Source organism: Urocitellus parryii, chromosome 1, assembly GCF_045843805.1.
Source record: "Urocitellus parryii isolate mUroPar1 chromosome 1, mUroPar1.hap1, whole genome shotgun sequence".
NCBI classification, from domain to species: Eukaryota; Metazoa; Chordata; class Mammalia; order Rodentia; family Sciuridae; genus Urocitellus; species Urocitellus parryii.
This window is the reverse complement of record NC_135531.1, coordinates 15,108,093-15,131,346: the sequence shown is the minus strand read 5'-3', so window position 1 is coordinate 15,131,346 and position 23,254 is coordinate 15,108,093. Positions and strand designations below refer to the sequence as shown.

General features: G+C 37.6%; 1 protein-coding gene across 3 annotated transcripts in view; it reads left to right on the top strand.

Moving 5' to 3' along the window:
* The window catches only part of Ghr (growth hormone receptor), a 250,955-nt gene that overhangs the window by 209,363 nt on the left and 18,338 nt on the right, over window positions 1–23,254 (top strand). For 2 of the 3 annotated variants that reach the window (XM_026415487.2, XM_026415485.2), the window contains exons 4-5: window positions 15,912–16,041; window positions 21,785–21,957. In XM_026415487.2, the coding sequence (XP_026271272.2) occupies window positions 15,912–16,041; window positions 21,785–21,957 (303 nt within the window). Of the gene's footprint in view, window positions 1–15,911; window positions 16,042–17,274; window positions 17,366–21,784; window positions 21,958–23,254 lie in introns of those variants that run through there. The other variant, XM_026415486.2, reaches the window with a different exon arrangement.

The following is a 23,254-nucleotide window of genomic DNA, read 5'->3' as shown; positions in this document are numbered from 1 at the left end:
GTGAGCCAAGATAATCTTTCTTCTCTTTATAAATGAGTTATCTCAGTTATTTTGTTATAGTGACAGAAAGCTAACTAGCAGACAGTCATCATTCTTTTGAGAAAACTAAGGAGTAAACTTCCTGAAACTAGGAAAGAGAAATAACATTTTAAATTAGATAAAGTACATGATCACCATATCCAAGACAATGAAATGAAATAATGTGAAACATATAAGTGGACTAAATGTACCAGATACTGGTTATGGAAGAGAAGGAAGTTGATTGATTAATGCTGCCAGGTGTTGAAAACCAGAATAAATTATGTTCAACCACAATTTTTAAGGGAAGTAAATAAAATACATTTTATAAGGAAGCTATGTATGAAAACTAAGTAAAACAACTAAGAGCAAGATGTGGTGAAAAGCTGAAAGATAAATACCAATGGTAATACCTGTGCAACCCTTTGTCTCCCGACACTCGTGTACAAATGGGCTCTTCATTCAGCTTGTTTCCAGTTATCTTCACCTGTCAGAGCACATGTACTGTAAATACTTCTCTAAGACACTATAATGTTCAGCTGACTCAATGCTCACTTTTAAGTAACTAGGAATGCAGACTGTGCCTTTATTGGGGTCAACCTTACAATTTTTAAAATTATCAGTAATTCATTTTTTCAAAGGTTACAAAAGTTTATTTTTAAATAACAAAGAATAAAAATAAATGGTTCCGTGTAGAATTAGAGAACTATCATTCTCAATTCTAAGGCAATAAGTGACTAAAATTTCACAGCTGTACCTTTCCAGTTCCATAGAGAATCATGAAGCAGACCAAGAATTAATTTGAGTTTCTTACATCCAGTATTTTCCAATAGGAAACACCTTGTTCAAAATTTTTCAGTTTCCATTATTACAGTCCTTTGGCCAATAGCCTAAATCTTTTTTTTCATTTTCTTGTATTTATTAGATAGATAGATAGATAGATAGATAGATAGATAGATTCTGGGGATTGAACCCAGGGTTTTTTTTGCCATTAAACTATATACCCTCCCCTTTTTATTTGAGACAGAGTCTCACTAAGTTGCTTTAAGCCTCAAACTTGTGATCTTCCTGCCTTGGCCTCCCAAATTTCTGGGATTATAGATATGTTCCACTACACCCAGCCTCTACCATTTTGTGATGATTATTTTTAGTTTCATAACCACATGACATTTCTATAGGTTAAAAAAACAAAAAAAAATTACCAGTATTTTACAAAGACATTCTTTGATACTATTTTATTTATAAGGCTGTTTAATTGCTTTTTACAACAGTAATAAACTGAATAATTTATTATTTACCATATTTGGACAGGCCAACGTCAATCAAGGACATGACCTTCATTATACAGGAGCTTAAGCTGCTCTTCTGTGGAAGAATTCTTAGATTCCTGAAGCTCTTCAAGTAAAAGAGCACTTTGGAAATGGCAGGAGTACTGTCAAGGAGGGTCCTCGGCTACAAAGCAGGGCTTCAAGAGGGAAGACTCCAGGAAGATGGTGAGGGATCATTCCTCTCCACCTAAGAGCTTCCTGGGACCTGCAGGGGACCAGGCACTGAATAAACTCAGTAGACTCAGTACCCCTCTGCACAGAACCTGGTCTCCAGGAAGCTCCTAGCTAAACTTTACACTGAATTTTCTTTAAACATAAGAAAATGGTAAAAATTTAAAAATACAATTCAATTTCCAGCCCATCCGGTTCAGGGTGTCTTTGACTCAGAGAGGTAGAATGTGTGGGGGTACCCTTGGTGAGAGAACCAGAACGCTCCAAATTCCAATTCTGTACTCTTCCTGTTTAATGTGATTTTTCTGAAGAAGAGGAGGAAGAGGAAGAGGAAGAAGAGGAAGACGAAGACGAAGAAGAAGAAGAAGAAGAAGAAGAAGAAGAAAGAAGAATAATTACCAACAAACTAATAAACCTCTGCTATGTTTCCAGAGTCCCCAGCAGTCACCAGGGAAAAGCATCAAGCAGCATTGTGAATGTTCCAGAGAGCTTTTTAGAGCCAGTCCCATCGTGTTTGCTTAAGTTGCTTGTAATTCTCCTTCCCTCATGAGCTTCCTCATACTCTTGCAGCATTTTCTTGGAATTGTTTCTCAGGAAAACAGAGAAAGGCTTTGCTTGGAATTTTCTGGGTTTAATGTTAGTATGTAATCATATAACTATGTCCTCCACTTATCTATAACTCGAATTCAAAAGCTATGACCATCTAGTACATAACCACAGAAAATCACCTCTGAACAGTGGAGACATAGCTGTCACTAAACCACCACCTACACCTCAAGTGCTTCAACTGGTACCAGTGGACTTACTGCTACATGTTTTAACTAGTGCCACGGACTTATAAATTAGATGAATTTCAGATTGGTTAATCTGAAGTTTCTCTTTCTGGGTAACATTAGTTAACAAACCATAAGTTGTCAATTGATACTATAAGAAGAATTTATATAATAGTGAACATTTATATAATGCCAGCTCACTCAAACTTTATACTAATCCTAAGATCTACTAGTATCATCTTCATTTAGTAGATGAATGTTGTGAACAACCAATAAAAAATAAACAAATAAATAAATAAATAAATAAAAGAAACTGAAGAGCTAAGTAATTTGCCCAAGATAACACAGATGGTAAACGATGGTGGTAAGATTGGAATCCAGGAGTCTGACATCACCAATAGTAGTATTCTCAGCCTGTCAGAATTATCAGAGTTATTTTCTGGGAAGTCACATCAACTTTCAAGGCAACTCTCAACATAAAGAAGTGTTTTTGTTTTTAATAAATTATGTCATTCCGGGGGAGGAATTGTTTGTGGATTATATAAAGCTACAATGAAAGTGTGAATATCAACAGCCAGTCGGTGAAGTCACTTAGCATAGGGGTAAGAGGCTGGCCTCCTCCAGTGCCCCACACACATTTCACCATAATTCACTGACAATCCTGACCCCCATGCAAAGTCATAAAACACTTCAAATGATGATTGACAGATTTTGTTAATGTTTCAGAAAATCCTGAAACTTATTTTAGGGAAAAGTACTCCAAGATACTTTTTAGTTATGTGGAAAACACAATTTCATTGATCATCTCATAATCCATGCCAGACAAAGGAAATACTCTTGCCTTATTTTGAAGGAATTACATACCAACATTCCTATTAATATTCAACTTTCATAGTGACAAAATTAGCTTCACATACAGTGTTTCTAAAACTAAAAGTGATGACCCAATAATAAATCAATAGGGTTATAAGTATCATATGTAAATTAAAATTGAATAAATCAGCATTCGTCAATGTTAGTAAGAATCATTTTAAAATATTTTATTACACATATACATACAGATCTCAAATAAATATGTGCATATCTCTCATAAATATATGTGTGCATGCTTGGTCATGATATTTTTTTTTTCAAGTTTCTTCCAGCAAGTTTCTTTTAAAAACTTTGAAAGCTGTACATGTTGTGGTTAAGAATACAGAGTTTGAAGCACAACTACTTGTTTGGCATCAGGACTGTTCCAAACAGACACCAAGTGATTTGGGGGATAGTTATTTTACTTCTCTGTGGTTCAGTTTCCTTATATGCATAATGGTGAAAATAACAGTGCCTACTTTTTTTTATTGGTTGTTCAAAACATTACAATGCTCTTGACATATCATATTTCAGTGCCTACTTTTTCTGTAGTTGTGAAATTGAAGAAATATATGTAATGTGAAGAACAGTGACAGGCATATGGTAGCCTCCAAGGAGTCTTAATTGCTATTATATTGTCATCCTCTCTTCCATCTGCTCCTGCCTGAGCAGAGAACTTGGAAAAACAATGATGTTGAATACAGTAACTTCTCTCCATCATAACATCATCATATTTTCATGTGATCTCTCATCAAACCTTTGAGGATTGTGCACATTCTGTTCCACAATACTGTCTTACCCAAATGTAAGGCTACATTAAGAACAAAGATGCTCTTGAGTCATTGATACTTTTTTACATTAACCAATCACCCAAGAATTTTACCCAGAGCATATGCAGCATAGTGTGGGAAGTAAACTAGTTCTGCTAGAATCACCATCTCTTATTTATTCACTTGTGTAAGAAACACTACAATTTCACCATACTTGGCCTGGACCAACATGTTTATGCAATCCTTAGAACATACGAAAGCTATTTCAGTTGACAATAAGTATTTCCTCACTTTGGCTTATGTTCAGCAGTAACCATTCTTTCCCCAGAGTAAGGAACCTGAACATGCTGTGACTGTTCTTCTCTTCTAAAAATGACCCTTGATTGACCACATATGCATAATTCTTAGCAGAACCCAAACCCACTGTCCTAGGCCAAAAATCACTGATACGTTTTTTCATTCATTATATTTCCTTTCTCATTTTTCATGCATATTTAGCCACATACTCTGGTTTGGACTTATACTTTCTTTCATCATTTAGGATGAAAATCATATTTGAAGATCATTTTTATACTACATAAAATTATTTTCTTTCATGTCTTGGTATAAGTTAATGCAGTAGATTTTCCTAATTATATTAAGAGCTGTTGGTGTTATGTGTTGTTTTCCTCCTTTCCTTATTTTTTTTTTTTTGTCTACTGCCAATACAACTCAAAATGGTCAACTTTGTGTATTTACTTCCACTTGAGTCAGAAGGCAAGGTTTTCCCTCCAAGCACCAGCCTCCATCCAAGTCCCCACCCTGTGTTCAGGGGTAATAAGTATCTGGGACTGTCGACAGCAGATGGTCCACAAGACGTGGTGCCGTGGAGGTTCTGCATTTAGGACAGATGCTGCTGGGTGCCTGCCATCCCCTCCACAACCTGGAGCTCTCTGAAGAGAGCTTGTCCTTTCCTCCGAAAATGTCTTTCCCTCCCATCTTCCCCTCCCATTTGCACTGCTTCTCTTTTCCCTCCTCCCCTAGCCCCAAGACCCAGGGAGACTTTGGGACTTGTATCTGACTTCATTTGGAGTTTGTTCCTGCTTTGTTGTGAGTTGAGGGTAGAAGTCATCTCTGGTGAGAGAGCAGAGGATAAAAACACAGTATATAACAGCTGTCTGATGTTGTCCCTTGGCAGAGAAAGAACTGCTGGTCAGTAAAGAGCCCTGCCAATCTGACCACAACCTCAGTCACGGTTGTGTCAAGGTGACATGCTGCAACAAGCAGTGCCCCCCTGTGACACTGTCACCCTTTTATTGTATATTTGGACATGGTATCAAATTTTATCAACTTTAAAAAAAAACTTGAATTTATTAAAACTCTCCTTAAGCTTTTTAAACAAATTCAATAGGAATGACAGTGCAACTTCTTCATTAATATTAATTGCTAGTGTATATCGTCCATGAGGTGTTTAAGATAAGCTGTTTGGCATATATTTTCTAAATATCTCTTAGCTCTCCAAGTATTCATCAGGAAGTGTTATGGTCCTCTTCTAAGTTAATCGTATTCATATCCTCCCCACAAAGTCCTGAACAATGCCCCCAGGAGTTGCTACCACATGTTGATACCTAGTTCTGCTAGAACTGATCATGGAATCTAAAAATGTGAAAACCACATGTTTGGTCTGATACATGAGTGTAATTTCTAGACAGTAGTGGTTCTCAGCCTGAGCCACACATTGCAAGAACCTGGGGAACTTGCAAAAAATTGCGGTACCAAGCTGCAAGTTCAGTGAAGTCTTTGGGAGTAGGCCAAGACATCTGCATTTAAAAAAAAAATCCCAGTTGATTTCAATGTATAGTCAGAGTTGGGTATTGCTGCCCTTAGAGCTTGCCAGGTTACTGGTTTCTGAGTGTTGAATTATGAGAACATCTGAATTTGTCACTTTTCCCTTTGGGGAATTTTTCAAGAAGCAAGAAAAATTTTCTAACAACAACAAACAAAAATGGTATTTTGCTAGTGCTGTCTTTGCTACCTACAGGAATATTTTTACTAGGGCCAAGGTTCAGTCATTTATGGTCAGTACTAAATGAAGTAATACATGTAAAGTGTTAAACATGATGAAATAAGTAATATAATGTAACAAGTAATAATGATCAAAATAAAGATATAATCACAAATCAAAATCTTCATTTTCAAAATGAAGATTCCAAAAAGGGAATTAAAATGAATCTCAAATCTTGTCAAGATCTTCTGGTGTTGAGAAATATTAATATTAACGTTTCTTCAGAGTGTGGGCCCACTTTAGTTGGAACATTCATTTCTTTTAGCAACATTTTATTTAGGGAGAAAAGTTGGCTCTCTTATCAAATAAAACCCTTTCAGGGAAGCTATAAGAGGTTGAACTGCAGTCTTTTGGTTTGTTTTTGAAAGATCCACAAGCATTCAGGAAGTATTACTAGTTCAGAATGATTGTTTGTGGCTCAACCGAAAGGACCTGAGAGTCTATCATAGCCATTTCGTGTCTTAATAATGAAATGAAAATACAGGATTCTAACAGAGCTTTCAGGTAGAGTGAGAAAGGTACTCATTTTAAGATTATGCCAGTACAAGTCGGACTTGGAAAACCTCAGGATGGAGCCAAAGAGCTGGACTTGAGGGACGTCGAATATCTTCGGCCACATGGTGCCAGGTGGAGCAGGAGGTTACCGAGGAGGAGCTAAGCAGTCAACCACGCCATAACTCTTCTGGCCTCCACAAGAGAAGATACCCATTCGACCACCCTCATTGTGATACTTTCCATTTGCTGAGAGAAGCGGCTCTTGTTAGCTCTTGAACACTGCTTTCAAGTTCAGATATTTACTACAGCTAATATTATTCCCTACCTTTCCTCCAAATTAGCCCATCCGCCAGAGGCTCTGCGACAGGCTGTCTCACAAAGCTGTAACCAGTGGTGTCCAGGGCTACGGTCTAGTCTACAGGTTGGACTGGGGAAGAACTGGTTCCAGTGCTCACTTGCTCAGTTAGGAGCAATTCTCAGTCCCTCAAAGGTGTTTGGACTGGGCCGGAGCTTCTTGCTGGCTACTCCTAGTCCTTTGTCATGTGTTTTGCACCCACAAAGAAGCTGGTCTCATCAAAATCAATGAAAGGCTGAGTCTGTTGGTAAGACAGAAGACACAATCTTTTGTCACCTCATCATGGGATAAAACCCTTCAGGACTGCCGTAATCTGTTGATTAAAAGCAAGTTACTGGAGGGGAGGAAATATTTAAGGCTGTGAATAACAGGAGGCAGTAATCATTAGGGACCATTTTAGGGCTTGTCTGCCACAGCACTTAACACCAAATACCTGGCCATGAAAGAAAGAAAGGAGGAAATGGATGCATTCAAGGAAAGAGAAAGGAAGAAGTTAGAAGGGAAGTAGGGAGGAAAGGGAAAGATAGACAAAAAAGACAGAGGAAAAACTAGTTTTGCTGCACTATATAAGTATCCATGTGTAGACCCACACTTCATCACATTAGCACCCTAACCATGAATTTCCTATTTCTTATTTAGAATGAGAGATGATATAGAGTTTCTATACATCTGGAGTTAAAAAGAAACAGAATAAGTAAAATATAAAGGACATAGAATATTAAGTTTAAATAAGCCACATGTGTTTCAAATCAGTTATTTTTTTTTCCTTTCTCTTTAAGTCTCCCCCTCCTACCCCCCAACAAGCTGGCAAAGTTTTCCTTTCCTGTCTGTTCCAAGATATGGGTTGGTTTGTTATTTTTGCCAAAATTGTGTGACAGGCATATTATACAGGAAATATAGGAACCTGGATGGTGTCTGCATTCATTGTTCTGTAGTGGTTTATCTCAAATCAAAATTATGTTTCAGTTCTGTGCATTATTATTAATGGTTGCACATGTTACTCAATTGTAAAAGTGAAGTGGCAAGGTACCTTGGTCTCGTCTCTTCCAGGCTGTTTGTTGAGGCAACAGAGGCCCAAACAGCTTGAAAAAGTCAAGGTTAAATAGTGTCAGAGCAATGATTAGAATGCAAATCTCTCAAATTCTTTATTTTATTAATTGTTTTATTTATATATGACAACTGAATGTGTTACAATTCATATAACACATATAGAGCACGATTTTTCATGTCTCTGGTTGTATACAAAGTATGTTCACACCATTTGTGTCTTCATACATGTACTTTGGATAATAATGTCCATCACATTCCACCATCATTTCTAACCACATGCCCCGTCCCTTTCCCTCCCACCCCACTACCCTATCTAGAGTTCCTCTATTCCTTCAATGCTCCCCCCTCCCTACACCACTATGAATCAGCCTCCTTATATCAGAGAACACATTTGGCATTTGTTTTTTTGGGGATTGGCTAACTTCACTTGGCATCATCGTCTCCAACTCCATCCATTTACCTGCAAATGCCATGATTTTATTCTCTTGTATTACTGATTAATATTCCATTGTGTATATGTGCCACATTTTCCTTATCCATTCATCTATTGAAGGGCATCTATGTCAGTTCCACAGTTTAGCTATTGTGAATTGTGCTGCTATAAACATTGATATGACTGTGTCCCTGTAGTATGCTGATTTTAAGTCCTATGGGTATAGACTGAGGAGAAGAATAGCTGGGTCAAATGGTGGTTCCATTCCCAATTGGCCAAGAAATCTCCATACTGCTTTCCATATTGGCTGCACCAAGTTGCAGACCTGCCAGCAGGTATGAGTGTACCTTTTTCCCCACATTCTCACCAACACTTATTGTTGTTTGTCTTCATGATAGCTGCCATTCTGACTGAAGTGAGATGAAATCTTAGTTTTGATTTGCATTTCTCTAGTTGCTAGTGATGATGAACATTTTTTATATCTTTGTTGATTGGTTGTATATCATCTTCTGAGAAGCTTCTGTTCATGTTGTTGGCCTATTTGTTGATTGGGTTATTTGTTTTTTTGGTGCTTAGCTTTTTGAGTTCTTTATGTACCCTAGTGATTAGTGGTCTATCTGATGTGTGAGGGGTAAAAATTTGCTCCCAAGATGTAGGCTCTCTATTCACCTCACAAATTGTTTTTTTTTTTTTTTTTTTTGCTGAGAAGAAGCTTTTTTTTTTTTGTTTGAATCCATCCCATTTATAGATTCTTGATTTTAATTCTTGCACTAAAGCAGTCTTATTAAGGAAGTTGGGGCCTAATCCCACATGATGGAGATTAGAGTCTACTATTTCGTCTGTTAGATGCAGGGTCTCTGGATTTGTTCCTAGGTCCTTGATCCATTTTGAGTTGAGTTTTGTGCATGGTGAGAGATAGGGGTTTAATTTCATTTTGTTGCATATGGATTTCCAGTTTTCCCAGCACATTTTGTTGAAGAGGCTATCTTTTTCTCCAATGCATGTTTTTGGCAGCTTTGACTATTATCATTGTAATTTTGTGGGTTAGTCTCTGTGTCCTCTATTCTGTACCATTGGCCTATCAGTATGTATTGGTGCCAATACCATGCTATTTTTGTTAATATTGCTCTGTAGTATAGTTTAAGGTCTGGTGTAGTGATGCCACCTGTTTCGCTCTTCCTGCTAAGGATCATTTTAGCTATTCTGGGTCTCTTATTTTTCAAGATGAATTTTGTGACTGCTTTTTCTATTTCTATGAGAAATTTCATTGGGATTTTGATTTGAATTGCATTAAATATGTATAGTGCTTTTGGTAGTATGGTCATTTTAATAATATTAATTCTGCCTATCTAAGAGCAAGGTAGATCTTTCCACCTTCCAAGGTCTTCTTTGATTTCTTTATTTAGGGTTCTGTAATTTTGATTATATAGATCTTTCACCTCTTTTGTTAAGTTGATTCCCAAGTGTTTTTCTTTTTCTTTCTTTCTTTCTTTCTTTCTTTCTTTTTTTATTTTTTTTTAGGCTATTGTAAATGGGGTAGTTTTCCCCATTTCCCTTTCAGAGGATTTGTCACTAATATACAGAAATACATTTGATTTATGGGTGTTGATTTTATATCCTGCTACATTGCCGAATTCATTTACTAGTTCTAGAAGTTTTCTGGTGGGTCTTTTAGGGTCTTCTAGATATAGAATCATATCATCAGCAAATAATGCCAATTTGAGTTCTTCTTCTCCTATGTGTATCCCTTTAATTTCTTTCATCTGTAATTGTTGTGGCCAGTGTGTCAAGAACTATGTTAAATAGAAGTGGTGAAAGAGGGCATCCCTGTCTTGTTCCAGTTTTTAGAGGGAATGCCTTCAATTTTTCTCCATTTAGAATGATGTTGGCCTGGAGCTTAGCATACATAGCCTGTATGATGTTGAGATACATTCCTAATATCCCTAGTTTTTCTAGTGTTTTGAACATGAAGAGGTGCTGTATTTTGTCAAATGCTTTTTCTTTGTCTATTGAGATGATCATATGATTCTTATCTTTAAGTCTGTTGATGTGATGAATTACATTTAATTTATTCTTGCATCCCAGGGATGAATCCCACTTGATTGTGGTGCACTATCTTTTCAATGTGTTTTTTGTATTTGATTTGCCAGATATTTATTGAGAATGTTTTCATCTATACTCATTAGATATATTGTCTGAAGTTTTATTTTTTTGATTTGTCTTTACCTGGTTTTGGAATCAGGGTGATATTTGCCTCATAGAATGAGTTTGGAAGTGCTGCTTCTTTTTTGATTTCCTAAAATAAATTGTAGAGTGTTGGTATTAGTTCTTCTTTAAAGATCGTGTAGAACATGGCTGTGTACAATTCTGTCCTGGGCTTTTCTTAGTGGTCAGATCTCTGATGGCATCTTCTATTTCATCACTTGAAATTGATCTGTTTAAATTGTGTACATCATCCTGATTCAATTTGAGCAAATCATATGAGTCTAGAAATTTGTCAATGTCTTCAATATTTTCTATTTTATTGGAGTACAAGTTTTCAAAAGAATTTCTAATTATCTTCCATATTTCTGTAGTGTCTGTCATGATATTTCCTTTTACATCATGTATGTTAGTAATTTGAGTTTTCTCTCTCCTTCTCTTAGTTAGCATGGTTAAGGGTTTGTCAATTTTATTTATTTTTTCAAAGAACCAACTTTTTCTTCTGTCAATTTCTTCAATTATGACTTTTGTTTCAATTTCATTAATTTCAGCTCTGAGTTTAATTACTTCCTGTCTTCTACTGCTTTTGATATAGATGTAATGTTAAGTCATTTATTTGTTGACTTTTTCTTCTTTTAAGGAATGAACTCCATGCAATGAACTTCTCTTTTAGAACTGCTTTCATAGTGTCCCAGAGATTTTGATATGTTGTATCTCTGTTCTCATTCACCTCTAAACTTTTTTTAATCTCCTCCTTGATGTCTTCTGCAGCCCATTGTTCATTTTCCTATGTGTAACCCTAATTAGTAGCATATTATTTGATCTCCAGGTGTTGGAGTGGATTTTATTTCTTATTTTATCATTGAATTCTGATTTCATTCCATTATGATCTGATAGAATTCAGGGTAGTATCTCTACGTTTTAATATTTGCTAAGAGTTGCTTTGTGGCATAGTATATGGTCTATTTTAGAGAAGGATCCATGTGCTGCTGAAAAGAAAGTGTATTCACTTGTTGAAGGATGAAATGTTCTATATGTGTCAATTAAGACTAAGTTATTAATTGTATTATTGAGTTCTATAGTTTCTTTGTTCAGCTTTTGTTTGAAAGATCTATCCAGTGGTGAAAGAGGCATGTTAAAGTCACCCAAAATTATTGTGTTGTGGTCTATTTGACACTTGAACTTGAGAAGAGTTTGTTTGATGAAGTTAGATGCTCCGTTGTTTGGGGCATATATATTTATAATTGTTAAGTCTTGTTGGTGTATGGTTCCCTTGAGCAGTATGTAGTGTCCTTATTTATCCCTTTTGATTAACTTTAGCTTGAAGTCTACTTTATTTGATATGAGGAGGGAAACCCCTGCTTTTTTCCACTATCCATGTGAGTGGTATGATTTTTCCCAACCCTTCACCTTCGGTCTGTGAATGTCTTTCTCTGAGATGAATTTCTTGGAGGCAGTATATTGTTGATTTTTTTTTAATCCAATGTGCTAATCTCTCTCTCTTTTAATTGGTGAGTTTAGGCCATTAACATTCAGGGTTATTATTGAGACATCCTTTGTATTCCAAGACATTTTTTTTTTTATTTTTGGTATTTAACATGACTTGGTTTCTCCTCTGATTAGATTTTCCTTTAGTGTGATTCCCCCTCTCTGCTGATTTTCATCATTGTTTTTCATTTCCTCTTCTTGGAGGGGGATGTTCTGTAGTGCAGGCTTGATGAGGATGTTCTATAGTGCAGGCTTTCTAGTTGTAAATTCTTTTAACTTTTGTTTATCATGGAAGGTTTTTATTTCATCATCAAATCTAAAGCTAAGTTTTGCTGGATATAAGATTCTTGGTTGGCATCCATTTTCTTTCAGAGATTGGTATATGTTGTTCCATGATCTCCTGGCTTCGAGGTTCTGGGTTGAAAAATCTGGGATATGAATTGGTCTCCCCCTATATGTGATCTGATTCCTCTCTCTTGTGGCTTTTAAGATTCTATTCTTATTCTATATGCTAGGCATTTTCATTATAATGTGCCGTGGTGTAGATCTGTTGTAATTTTGTACATTTGGTGTCCTATAAGCCTCTTGTATTTGGTTTTTCCAATTTGTTCTTCATGCTTGGGAAATTTTCTGATATTATCTCATTGAAGAGATTGTGCATTCCTTTGGTCTGAAACTCTGTGCCTTCCTATATCCCAATGACTCTTAGATTTGGTCTTTTGATGCTGTCACATAATTCTTGGATGTTCTGTTCATGGTTTCTAACTTTCTTCACTGTGTGATTAACTTTATTTTATACTTTGTCTTCGTTATCTGACATTCTTTCATCCAAGTGATCCAGCCTGTTGGTTAATGCTTTCTATTGAGTTTTTTATTTGATTTATTGTATCCTTCATTTCAAGGATTTCTAACACTTTTAAAGTAATTTTTTGCTAACTATATTTGCTCTCTTATTTCTTTGTTGGAGTGAGCAATTTTTGCCTGTGTTTGCTCATTTAAATCATTCTTTAATTTACATGTCATTTTAATTATGAACCTTTTGAACTCCTTCTCTAACATTTCATCCACTTCACTGTCCGTGTGTTCTGTTATTATAGTGTTCTGGTTTGTTTGGGCACTTTCCTCCCTTGTTTTTTCATGTTGTCTGTGAGTATTCCTTTCTTGTAGTGTGGATCTGAGATATTACAGTTTCTACTCATATTCTTGTACTACCTGTGCAGATTGTCTGTACCTTACCTTGATGTAGGGCTTCCAGACCCTGCTGGTGTCCCTCAATATATGCTATTGCTATTGCAACTAAAGGTGGTGGCAGCAATAGCCAAGGTAACTTGAGATAATAGTTAAGGTGCCCCAAGATGGAAGCAATATCTTACAGAGATGTGGCTGAAAGGGTGATCCTCACACTCTCTTTGGGATGCCTGCTCTGAGATGCAGCTGCTTCTAGGCCCTGTCTGCTGTCAAAAAGGTAGTGGCTACTGCTGTCCCATCGGAACAAACAGTTTTGCTTTCTCATAGGGGAAGGCTAAGGAGATGACTGCAGTGTTCCAAGATGGAAGTGAGTTAAGCTTAGGCTCCCAGGTGGGGTGAGGGTGGCGAACTCATACCTACCCTGGACCTAGGTTTGGTACAAGTCGATATGGACGGATATGGCCTGGTCTGACTGCAGCAGTAGTCTGCTGGTCAGAAGGGGTGGTCCTGTGCCAGAGGCTGGGCTCCGGAGGGTATCTGCTGATGGAAGGAAGAACCCGGTCCTACTGTCACAAATCTCTCAATTTCTAACTTAGTGCATTTCCTCTCCTTATTTTCTTTGCAAATGAACAACCAGAATATGAAGTGTTCTTTTAAAACCCACAGGCATTAAAATTATTATGTTTTAAGTACATTTTGATAATTATTAATTTTCTAGAAGGACCCCAAATGGCGTGTTCAGTACTTCAGCTAATAGAAACAAGGAAAATTTCCAAGACATTACTATATGATAGGTGCTTACCTCACAAAACACACCCCTTTCTCACTGCTGTATACTTCTGTAATGGATCATACAGGTGTCTACATTTCCTTGCTTTGAGAGGGGTTAGAGAACGCTAGAGAACTAGTGAACACAGAGAGAGAACTAACAGTCTGCCCTTCATACCACAGCAGATCTCATCCATACCCCAATACTCTTCTAAGTTTTCCAGTTCATACAGGAAACTGAATATTTTTATAATATTATTTATGACCATGGAATTTTATTTAAAAAAAAATTCTTGTGGCCCCAACATTGCTCCCAGGAGTGAGTACATGTCCACAACTTGGGATTTCCCAAACATCCCTTTGCTATTCAGAGCAAGAGGCATACTTAAACAAAGTCACATTTCCTGTCTGAGCTTCTTCACTATATCAGCATGGGTATTAAAGGAAGAGTGGTGAAGTCTCCATTTTCCAGCCCTATTAATCCCTTTTTGTCCTGTTTGTGTTTTGTTGTTGTTTGTTTGTTTTTCTGCATAGAATGTCCACCTCTCCAGGCCCCTAAAATGTAAACTGCATGAGGACCAAGACTATTAGTTTTGTTCACTGCTTTATCTCTAGAACCAGACCTGTCACAAATTTGATGTCTGCTAGGTATTAGTTGAAAGAATGGCTGAACTATGGATTTATTTAGAAAGTTTATCATTTCCCATTTCTCCTGACTTTGATGCCAAAGGGAAAAAGTGGCATATTTGGGGTCAGAACACCAGGTATGTGTCTGGTATTTCAAATCAAGATTTGTTTATTTGTTTACATAGTATTTATTTTTATTGTCTTTTTTATTATCTTTTAGCCTCAGGACTGAGAGCCTCCCTAATGCCCAAAAATGAACATTTTAGACCACAGAACAAATATATTAAGCTTATAATAAAATTGAATACTAATCATGTAAGGAGTAAAAAAAGAAGAAAAGAAAAAGAAATTCGATCATCTCTAAAATTGCCATGGGATCAGAGCACTAAGGATTGATATGCAAAAGTGGGTCTGCTTCAGGCTGCCCACTCCACATCTATAGTTGAAGCTTTCATAGGTGCAGAGGGGTTTGGGCTACTACTATATCCTAACACACAGGAGGGACTCTCTACTTACCAAATTAGAACTGCCACATTATTATTAGAGTTGGCATCTCTTTAATGGGTTTACTGGCTGAATCTTTTGGAAGAATGCAACTATATAAATGACTTTTTAATCCAAAATCTGTACAAAGAAAAGTATCATTGCAGTGGATAATATGATTGCTACTCTGTATCCCCTGGGTCCACTTAATGTCAGCCCAACCATCTGTGGTGGACAGTGGTTACCATGAATGTTGGTGGACACATTCAAGTGCCTGTTTAGGCAAGGATCCTCATCCCATATATAGGGACACCCTAGGAACACATGGGAGTTAATATCTCCAGGGAAACCCTCAACCAGTGGGTGCTGTGGGGTGGTAGACAAATGTCTACCTTCCCATCATTATGTAGGACAATGGTAAGGTACATTTCTAGAGGCCTTGTTGGGTTGGACCCAAATGGCCACTTCAATGATGAGGTCAGTCACTGATACACCTTTTATTAGCTCTTCCTTCTGTTTCTGCTTTCTCTGCTCTCTTACTGTAGGTGCCTTCCAAATGAACCATCTGTACCCAAATCCTTATCTCTACCTCTGGTTTCTCACACAGGTCTCCAGGAATAATACCTGAAATGAAAGAAAAACTATTTGTTCCTAGAATCTAGGGCTGACATTGGCAAAAAATGTGTTCTGAGATGATGACCCAGGAAAATAGATTTTCTGGAAGATGCTGGTATCACCTCCTAGATGCAGAATAGGCTGGCTTTATCCCAGTAGTTTTTTTCTTTTATACACTTTAAGTATGTGTGTCATTGGGATCACACATGATTCTCCTGATTTCATGCCTGCCTTTTCTTTTTATTCTACAGATTCTTCTGGGAAGCCTAAATTCACCAAGTGCCGTTCACCTGAACTAGAGACATTTTCATGCTACTGGACAGATGGGGGTCTTCATGGCTTAAAGACCCCAGGATCCATACAGCTGTTCTATATTAGAAGGTGCGGCCTCCATGCCATTCTGATCTTTCTCTCTATAGATTTGCCAGTTAGAGTGTGTACTGCGTCACATGCAGTGTAGGAATGGCAGTCATTTATTTTGATGACCAAGATATATTTGTTCATTCATTTATTTAAAAAAAATATTAATTAAGCCCTTACTATGTGCTAGGGATTATTTTAGGTACTGGAGGTATAACAGTGATTACAAAAAGATTAAATTCTTATTGTCCTGGAGATTCTTATCAGTGGGGGAAAACAGACAATAAAAAATTAAATAAAATAACAGCTTATAACACAAGTTATCAAGAAGAGTAAGGCCAGAAAGAGGATGAAGAATGTTAGCATGTGAGTGTGTGCATAGGGTCCTTGAGTGACATTTGAAACAGGGAGGTCATAGAATACCTCTATAATATGGTGTGTGAGAGCAGAGACAATAAAATGAGACAGACCGTGTGAATATCAAGGGAAAGGGCTGCCTAGGAAGAGGAAATTGCAAGTGCAAAGGCCCTGGGGGCAGTGTTGCCCTGATTGAGGAAAGCCAAAGGCCAGCACAGATGCCACAAGACTAAAGATGGGGTGAGTGATAAGGGAAGGGCACAGAACTTGCTAAGCTTTGTAGGCTAGGGCAGGGCTTTGAATCTTACTTTATTGTTCCAGAAAGCCACAGGTGTGTTTTGCAAAGTGTATGTTTTCATAGACTCAGCTTGTTTTCTGTGTAGAGAATGGACTATGTTCCTCATAAATAGTTCTTTTTAGTGTAATACTTTTCTCTTGCATTTTAACCAATGGTCCTATAAAATAACAGGGAAAGAGGGAAACAAAGATCTTGAAATACTGTCACCACCCAAGTAGTTTATTTTTAACTCCTCACTTGGAATAACTTCCTTTTCTATTTACTCTTACATTACTTCCTTTTTAAAAAATTGACACATGGTAACTGTACATTTTTAGAGTGCACAGTGTGATTTTCGATACATACATACAATGTGCAACAATCAGATCAGGGTAACTGGCAAATTCATCACTTCAGAAATATACCATCTCTGTTCTGAGAACATTCTAAACCCTCTTCTAGCAATCTTTAAATAGCCAATTAATTGTTGTCAATCATAGTCACCCTACTGTGCTATATAGAACAATACTGTACCCTTTCTACCTTTCTAAATTTTAGGCTTACACACTGCATTATCTCCTCTTTACCACTCAGATCCCTTAGGGAAGGCCTAAGCCAAGATGCCAGGTTAGTGAGGACCCTTCAGATTAAGCTCTTGATCATCAGTCCAAAGATGTTGCTGTTTACAGAGGACCTGGAAAGGAAGATGCAGTAAGCAGCTGGGGACATGACCTCAGGGCCAAACACCCTGAATTCCAGCCTGCCCTCCACACTTCCTACCAAGTAATGCTCAGCAAAGGATCTGGTCTGTGCATTGCTCAGCCTCCTCACTTGTAGAGTGGAGATGACAGACTTGCCTCCTGAGGATTTTATTATATAACGTGTGAAAAAACACATTGCTTCCCACATAATAAGTACTCAGTAAATGGTAGCAACTTTTCTTATGGTGGTATAATGATGTAGAATCCCAACACTTCTGGGCTATAAAAAATGATTTTGGTTCTTTATCGTTTGTGATTATTGGTATGTAAGACCATTTTTAATGCAGAGCTGTGTTTAACATGCAAATAACAAATACTCTAAATTAGCAACCAAGACCAGCGTAACCAACTTTCTAGGTGTGAGAGGTGTCTCAGAAGCACCAGAAGGGTACACGAAGATGAGATAGTTAGGCACCAGATACACATACTTATTTGCCTTAAGGATGATACTGCAAGAGAGATATAGGCCAATAAACAAAATTGAAGTAGATAAATATATTCAGACAGGAAACTAAAGTGTTTGGCAACATTTTTCAATATATATGAGTTGATTATTCTGTTTATAAAGTCAGACAGAGAGAGACAGTAGGTTTAATCATCATGTTTTACTATACAACTCAGAAAGCCAGCTTCATCAAAACAATAAGTTTTTCATGCAGCCACCATTAATCAAACTAAACAGAAACAGCAGAATAACCTCTGAACGTGGACCCACTCCATGAAAATATTTTTTCACCACCTTAAAATTCACCTAATTTGGACATGAGAAGAAAGATAAATCCACAGATATGAAGCCTTCACAAATACATATCTGTTTTTTACCATCATCAATCAAGGCCACATAACTCTGTCCACAGGAATGTGAAGAATCACATCCCAGTCTCTCAGCATCCCCATCCCAAACCCAGGCTTTGCACTAACAAGGATTCTGTGACCAGGTAAAAGGAAAATCTGAGATATATTCAGAAAGATCTCTTGGCTTTTTACCCTAGAAGAACTTGGAGTTTCAGGAGAAAACAAAATCATATTCTTTTTTAAGTATTTTTATTACTTGTTGATGGATCTTTATTTATTTTTATGAGACCCTGAGAATCGAACCCAGTGCCTCACACATTCCAGGCAGGCACTCTACCACTGAGCCACAACCCCAGCCTGACAGCATCATATTCTTAAACTGTGTGAGAACAAACTCAAGATTACATAAATGCCAACCCCAAAGTTGCAAAATCAGTATTTGAGGCTTTCTCTACAAAAGTATAACTATTTTGAGTATCTTGGTCAAACTAGCATAAGACCACAAGTCCCACTTATTTGAGAAGCATAGAATCAAGGGATTAGGAAACTGGGACTACATGTCATTGATTAGGGCAGAAATGTATCAGACTCTCATTACCCATTTGCACAAAGAGGACAATGCAAGTGAGCTTCCGGCTTTTGTCATTATTTCTTAGAGTTTAGTTCCCAGGTAACTCCTGAAATTATAGAAATATGCTTCCATCACTGATACACAAATAAATCTGTGACATGATTTTATCCAACACTGGAGTCTGTGAAGGCAGAAGGGAGCCAGGAAGGAAGTGGCACATAGGCCTTCAGTTCACTGGCCTGGCCTTGATCTCCAAAGCATAATGAAATCTAACACATCAGGCTGTCAACAGGACAGGGGAAGGAACAGGCCCACAGGCACTCATGTGCTTTGCTCACGGCCCTGCTCCTTGCCAGGTGAGCTGGCAGACCAGACAGCATCCGCATAGAGGGGCAGCTAATTCTGAACCGTTTCTGCCACCCTGTGGTGGACATAGTGCCAGGTCCAGCCTCTGCGTTTAAAGGGGACTTAGTGTGAATGTAAACCACAGGCATAGCAAAGTTGGCCTGGAAAGGCTGGCGGAGCTCCTCTGCTCTCAGCTTCTCACATGGAAATGCTCTGTTCTCAGTGGAAGTGAACATGTGAACACTTGGTCCTTAAGAGTGTACCCCCACACACACACACCTACACACCCTCCACAATAGCCTGCTGCAAAAATTATCCTGGCCTTTTAAAAGTAATTTCATTTTCCATGCAAGGTTGAGAAGGAAATTAGAAGAAGAAAGGGAATTGTTATTTTTCCCCCCCGAAGGCTTAAATTTTAAGTTCTTTCTCCACCAAAAAAAAAAAAAAAAAAGCATGAGATGTATGTAATGAAAAGAGTTGCCTTTACAACATAACACGTTTTATTTTTACAGTTTCTTCTCTAATTGGTTACCTTTAGATGGAAAATATTTCTTCTACTTTTTATTCCCATTTTTACTGATAATCTCCTTCTATGGTTTTTGCTGTTTTCACAAGATAGTTTAGAAACAAACCAAAGAAATTAACTTTCAGGTCTAAGAGAAGGAGAGAATAACTTCTCCAAATTGGCTCTGGTCATTCTACATCTGGTCTGTGTGTAGACGTTCAATCCAGTGAAGTCAGGTGACTAAGGATCTGTTTCATGAGTCCATTTGATTTTTTGTGTCTAGATTTAATATTTTAGGAAATGAATTTATTCAATTTTGGTCAATGTAGAAGGAGATTGGGCATTGTGTTTTGAAATACCTATTCCTGATCCATCATGCAATGAGTGATTTTCCAGAGAACCTACTAGATTTGGGATGACCCAAACAGGGTTTTTCACATAGTCTTTCTGGGCATCAGGTGCTAACATTGCTAAAGCAGAAATACTGTGCCAAGCTTTTTATTCCAAATCCAGACCTGCATCTTTGGAACATCTTAATATTTTGAGTTTTCTGACTTATCCTCTCAACTATGCTGAATGTATTTGATATCTCCTCTATTTTCATATGAAAGCCTCATTCCCTGGACAATCGAGAATTGTTTAATGTACTCAAACTTAGTTTGAAAGTTGAGATCAAGTCAGCAAACTATAATTCAACAACTCACCTATTTCTCTAATATTTTGAACTTTTTCTATTATTCTAAATATACACATACTTTATCCTTTCCTTTGCTTTTACCCACTTTTCCCTTGAGGGATAAATCTCCCTCCCATCCAAGGAAATACAACTTTTAAGAATCTCAACCACAATTTAAGCAACAGTTCACTGTCTCAGACTCTGAAGTCTCTACTGTTTTAATCCCAAGTTTCATCCTGACAGCCGATGAGCAGTTGTCTCAAGGACTCTGACACTATAGAAGCTTCTGTCTAGTGCCAAAGGAAACCTGTGTCTTCTCTCAGCTTCTTATCCTGTCTTCCCAGACCCTACCTTCCCCACGGTGCTGTCGTTGCCCACTGCTGCCCAGCACCTTCCTATAGTGGGGTGGTCCCAAATCTCCAGTCTGGCCTGCCAGCCACAGGCACCTCTGCCCACAGAAAGCCATCCCTACCTTCTTCCTCAACAAAGGATTGCATGGCTTCATGACCCCTTTCCTTATAAATCCTCTTCTCAACTGATATAAGTAGTGACTGATAAAGGGATGATGAATTACCCCACCCACGTAAGCAATTCTAACGTAACAGAAATCTGCCATTCCACTTCCTCTCGCTCCCCTCCTCTCACCAGTAACCCCTTTGACCATTCTATTCTCTCCTTTTCCTGTGGCCATCTACTAAACTTTTACCCATCTTTCAGCGTTGGCAAAAATATCACCTTCCATGAACAATTAGAGTAATCATTTCCTTTTCTGAAGTCTTAAGGACTCAAATGAACACTACCTATCAGCACTTATCCACACACCTTTGTAATAGTTTCTTTTTTTCTCCTGAGACAGGAGTAATTCTTTAGAAATCCATGAATCTGCCATAGTGTCCAGCATAGTGTTTCATATGTAGCCAATTCTCATTGAATATCCATGAAATGAATGCTAAAAAGTATTTAGATGGTAATTGCTGAGGCATCTTCTAGCCTGAAGGTAGGGACCAAGTCTTATTTAATGTTACATCACACAGTATGGATATAACATATCACTCACTATGAAGTGCACCATCAGCATGTCAGCTCAGTTTCTTCATCAAGTCCAAAGATTTACAGTTTTCTGGGGATGCATACAGTTTGAGATTGACTCTCTGAACTGATTTAATAAAGGAACATTTTTAGAACCTCCCTAAGCCAGACCTTCTGTAGAACAGAAATATGAAGTATCTACCATAGGAATCTCTTAATAGGAGCTGGCACTACAGGCAGCAGCACCAAATGGCGTCCTAACAGTCTTCATAAACTGATACTATTGTCCACAGATGTGATGCTTCTGGAAATGGTGTTGCTAAAATACAAAGTATTTGTGTCATAAAATATTTGTGTGCCCAGTTTATTGAATGTGTCAAGCCCCTTACCTTGACCTAAGCTGGAAATGATTTTGGAAAAGCTTCATCCTTTTTACCCTCCATTTCAGGAGCACTCAAGAATGGACCCAAGAATGGAAGGAATGTCCCGATTATGTCTCTGCTGGAGAAAACAGCTGTCACTTTAACTCGTCGTATACCTCCATTTGGATACCCTACTGTATCAAGCTAACTGACAACGGTGGTACGGTGGATCAGAAGTGCTTCTCAGTTGAGGAAATAGGTAAATCACAGGTTTGTGTTTCACTTGACATAGATTTAGACCAAAAAAGTGGGAAGTCCACAGTTTCCAATTAGAGTCAAGTAGAAAGACATTAAAGACTTGTTCCTTAGGAACATGGAGTCTATTTCATAGGAGATGGGATCGATTGACAAATAAGAGACGAGGGGAAGGGCAAGTTAAGTCAATTCTGGCATAAAGAAGCCTGCCAGTAAATCTCATAAAGAAAAGAACAGGAGTCTTTCTTTTAGGAATTTTTATTTTATTATATTTTATTTTTATTTTGTTAATATTTATTTACTTAAGTATGGCACTGAGGTTTGAACCCAGGGGCTCTCTACCAGTGAGCTTCATTCCTAGCCTGTTTTGTTGTTGTTGTTGTTGTTGTTGTTTTGTTTGCTTGTTTTTAATTTTGAAACAGAATCTCGCTAAATTGCCCAGGATGGCCTCAAACTTGCCTCCTGAGTCCCTGGGATTACATGTGTTCCCTCTTGCACTTGGATGATTTCAGACGTCTTTAAATCTGGGTAGTATTTTTGTATGCCGCTCTGAGAGGCAAATTCAATGTACTCTTAAATCCTGTCATAATTATTTAATATTATTATTATGTTCAAACCTATGGAAACATGTTGACCTTTGACCTCTATCATTGCTATAATAAAGCCTAGATATTTCTTTATACAAAGAGTAATAATTCTTGAATTTTATATTTACAAAACAGTCACAAATCAATTTAAAGACATGTTTATAAGATCTCAATACAAACATTTAGGATAATCAGCTCAATGGACTAAGGGAAAGATCCAAACAAATGATCTCTTGCCCATCTTGTGGACATTAGGAGAAACAAAACAAATGAAACAACCACAATTGGAATATCCATGTTTATACTAGAGGAGGACAAACAGCAAAGTGGAAAGAAGCAAAGAAAGACTGTGTTGCTGACCTAGTACCTCAAAATCTACCCACAAAATCTTGTTTGTTACTTACATGAATTCCTGGTCACTTCTCCAAGATATGTTGCTCTTATATGCGGTTTCCCAGGCATCAGCAAACCGTAAGAGACTGGAGAAATGTGTTCAGATGCACACACTTAATATTTGATAGACGCAATGGTAATATTTCATAACCTGACTTTGAGAAGTTTGAGAAAATCATGAACAAGCAGAAAAGATAACCCAGTGGCATAGTCTGGAGAGACTATTTAGTATATGTCCTAACATCAGTGGTGTAGTTATTGAGTTGAAGGCAAATTGGGTAGTAAGAGAGGGTAGTTGTAAGAATACTGGGTTAGCTAAGA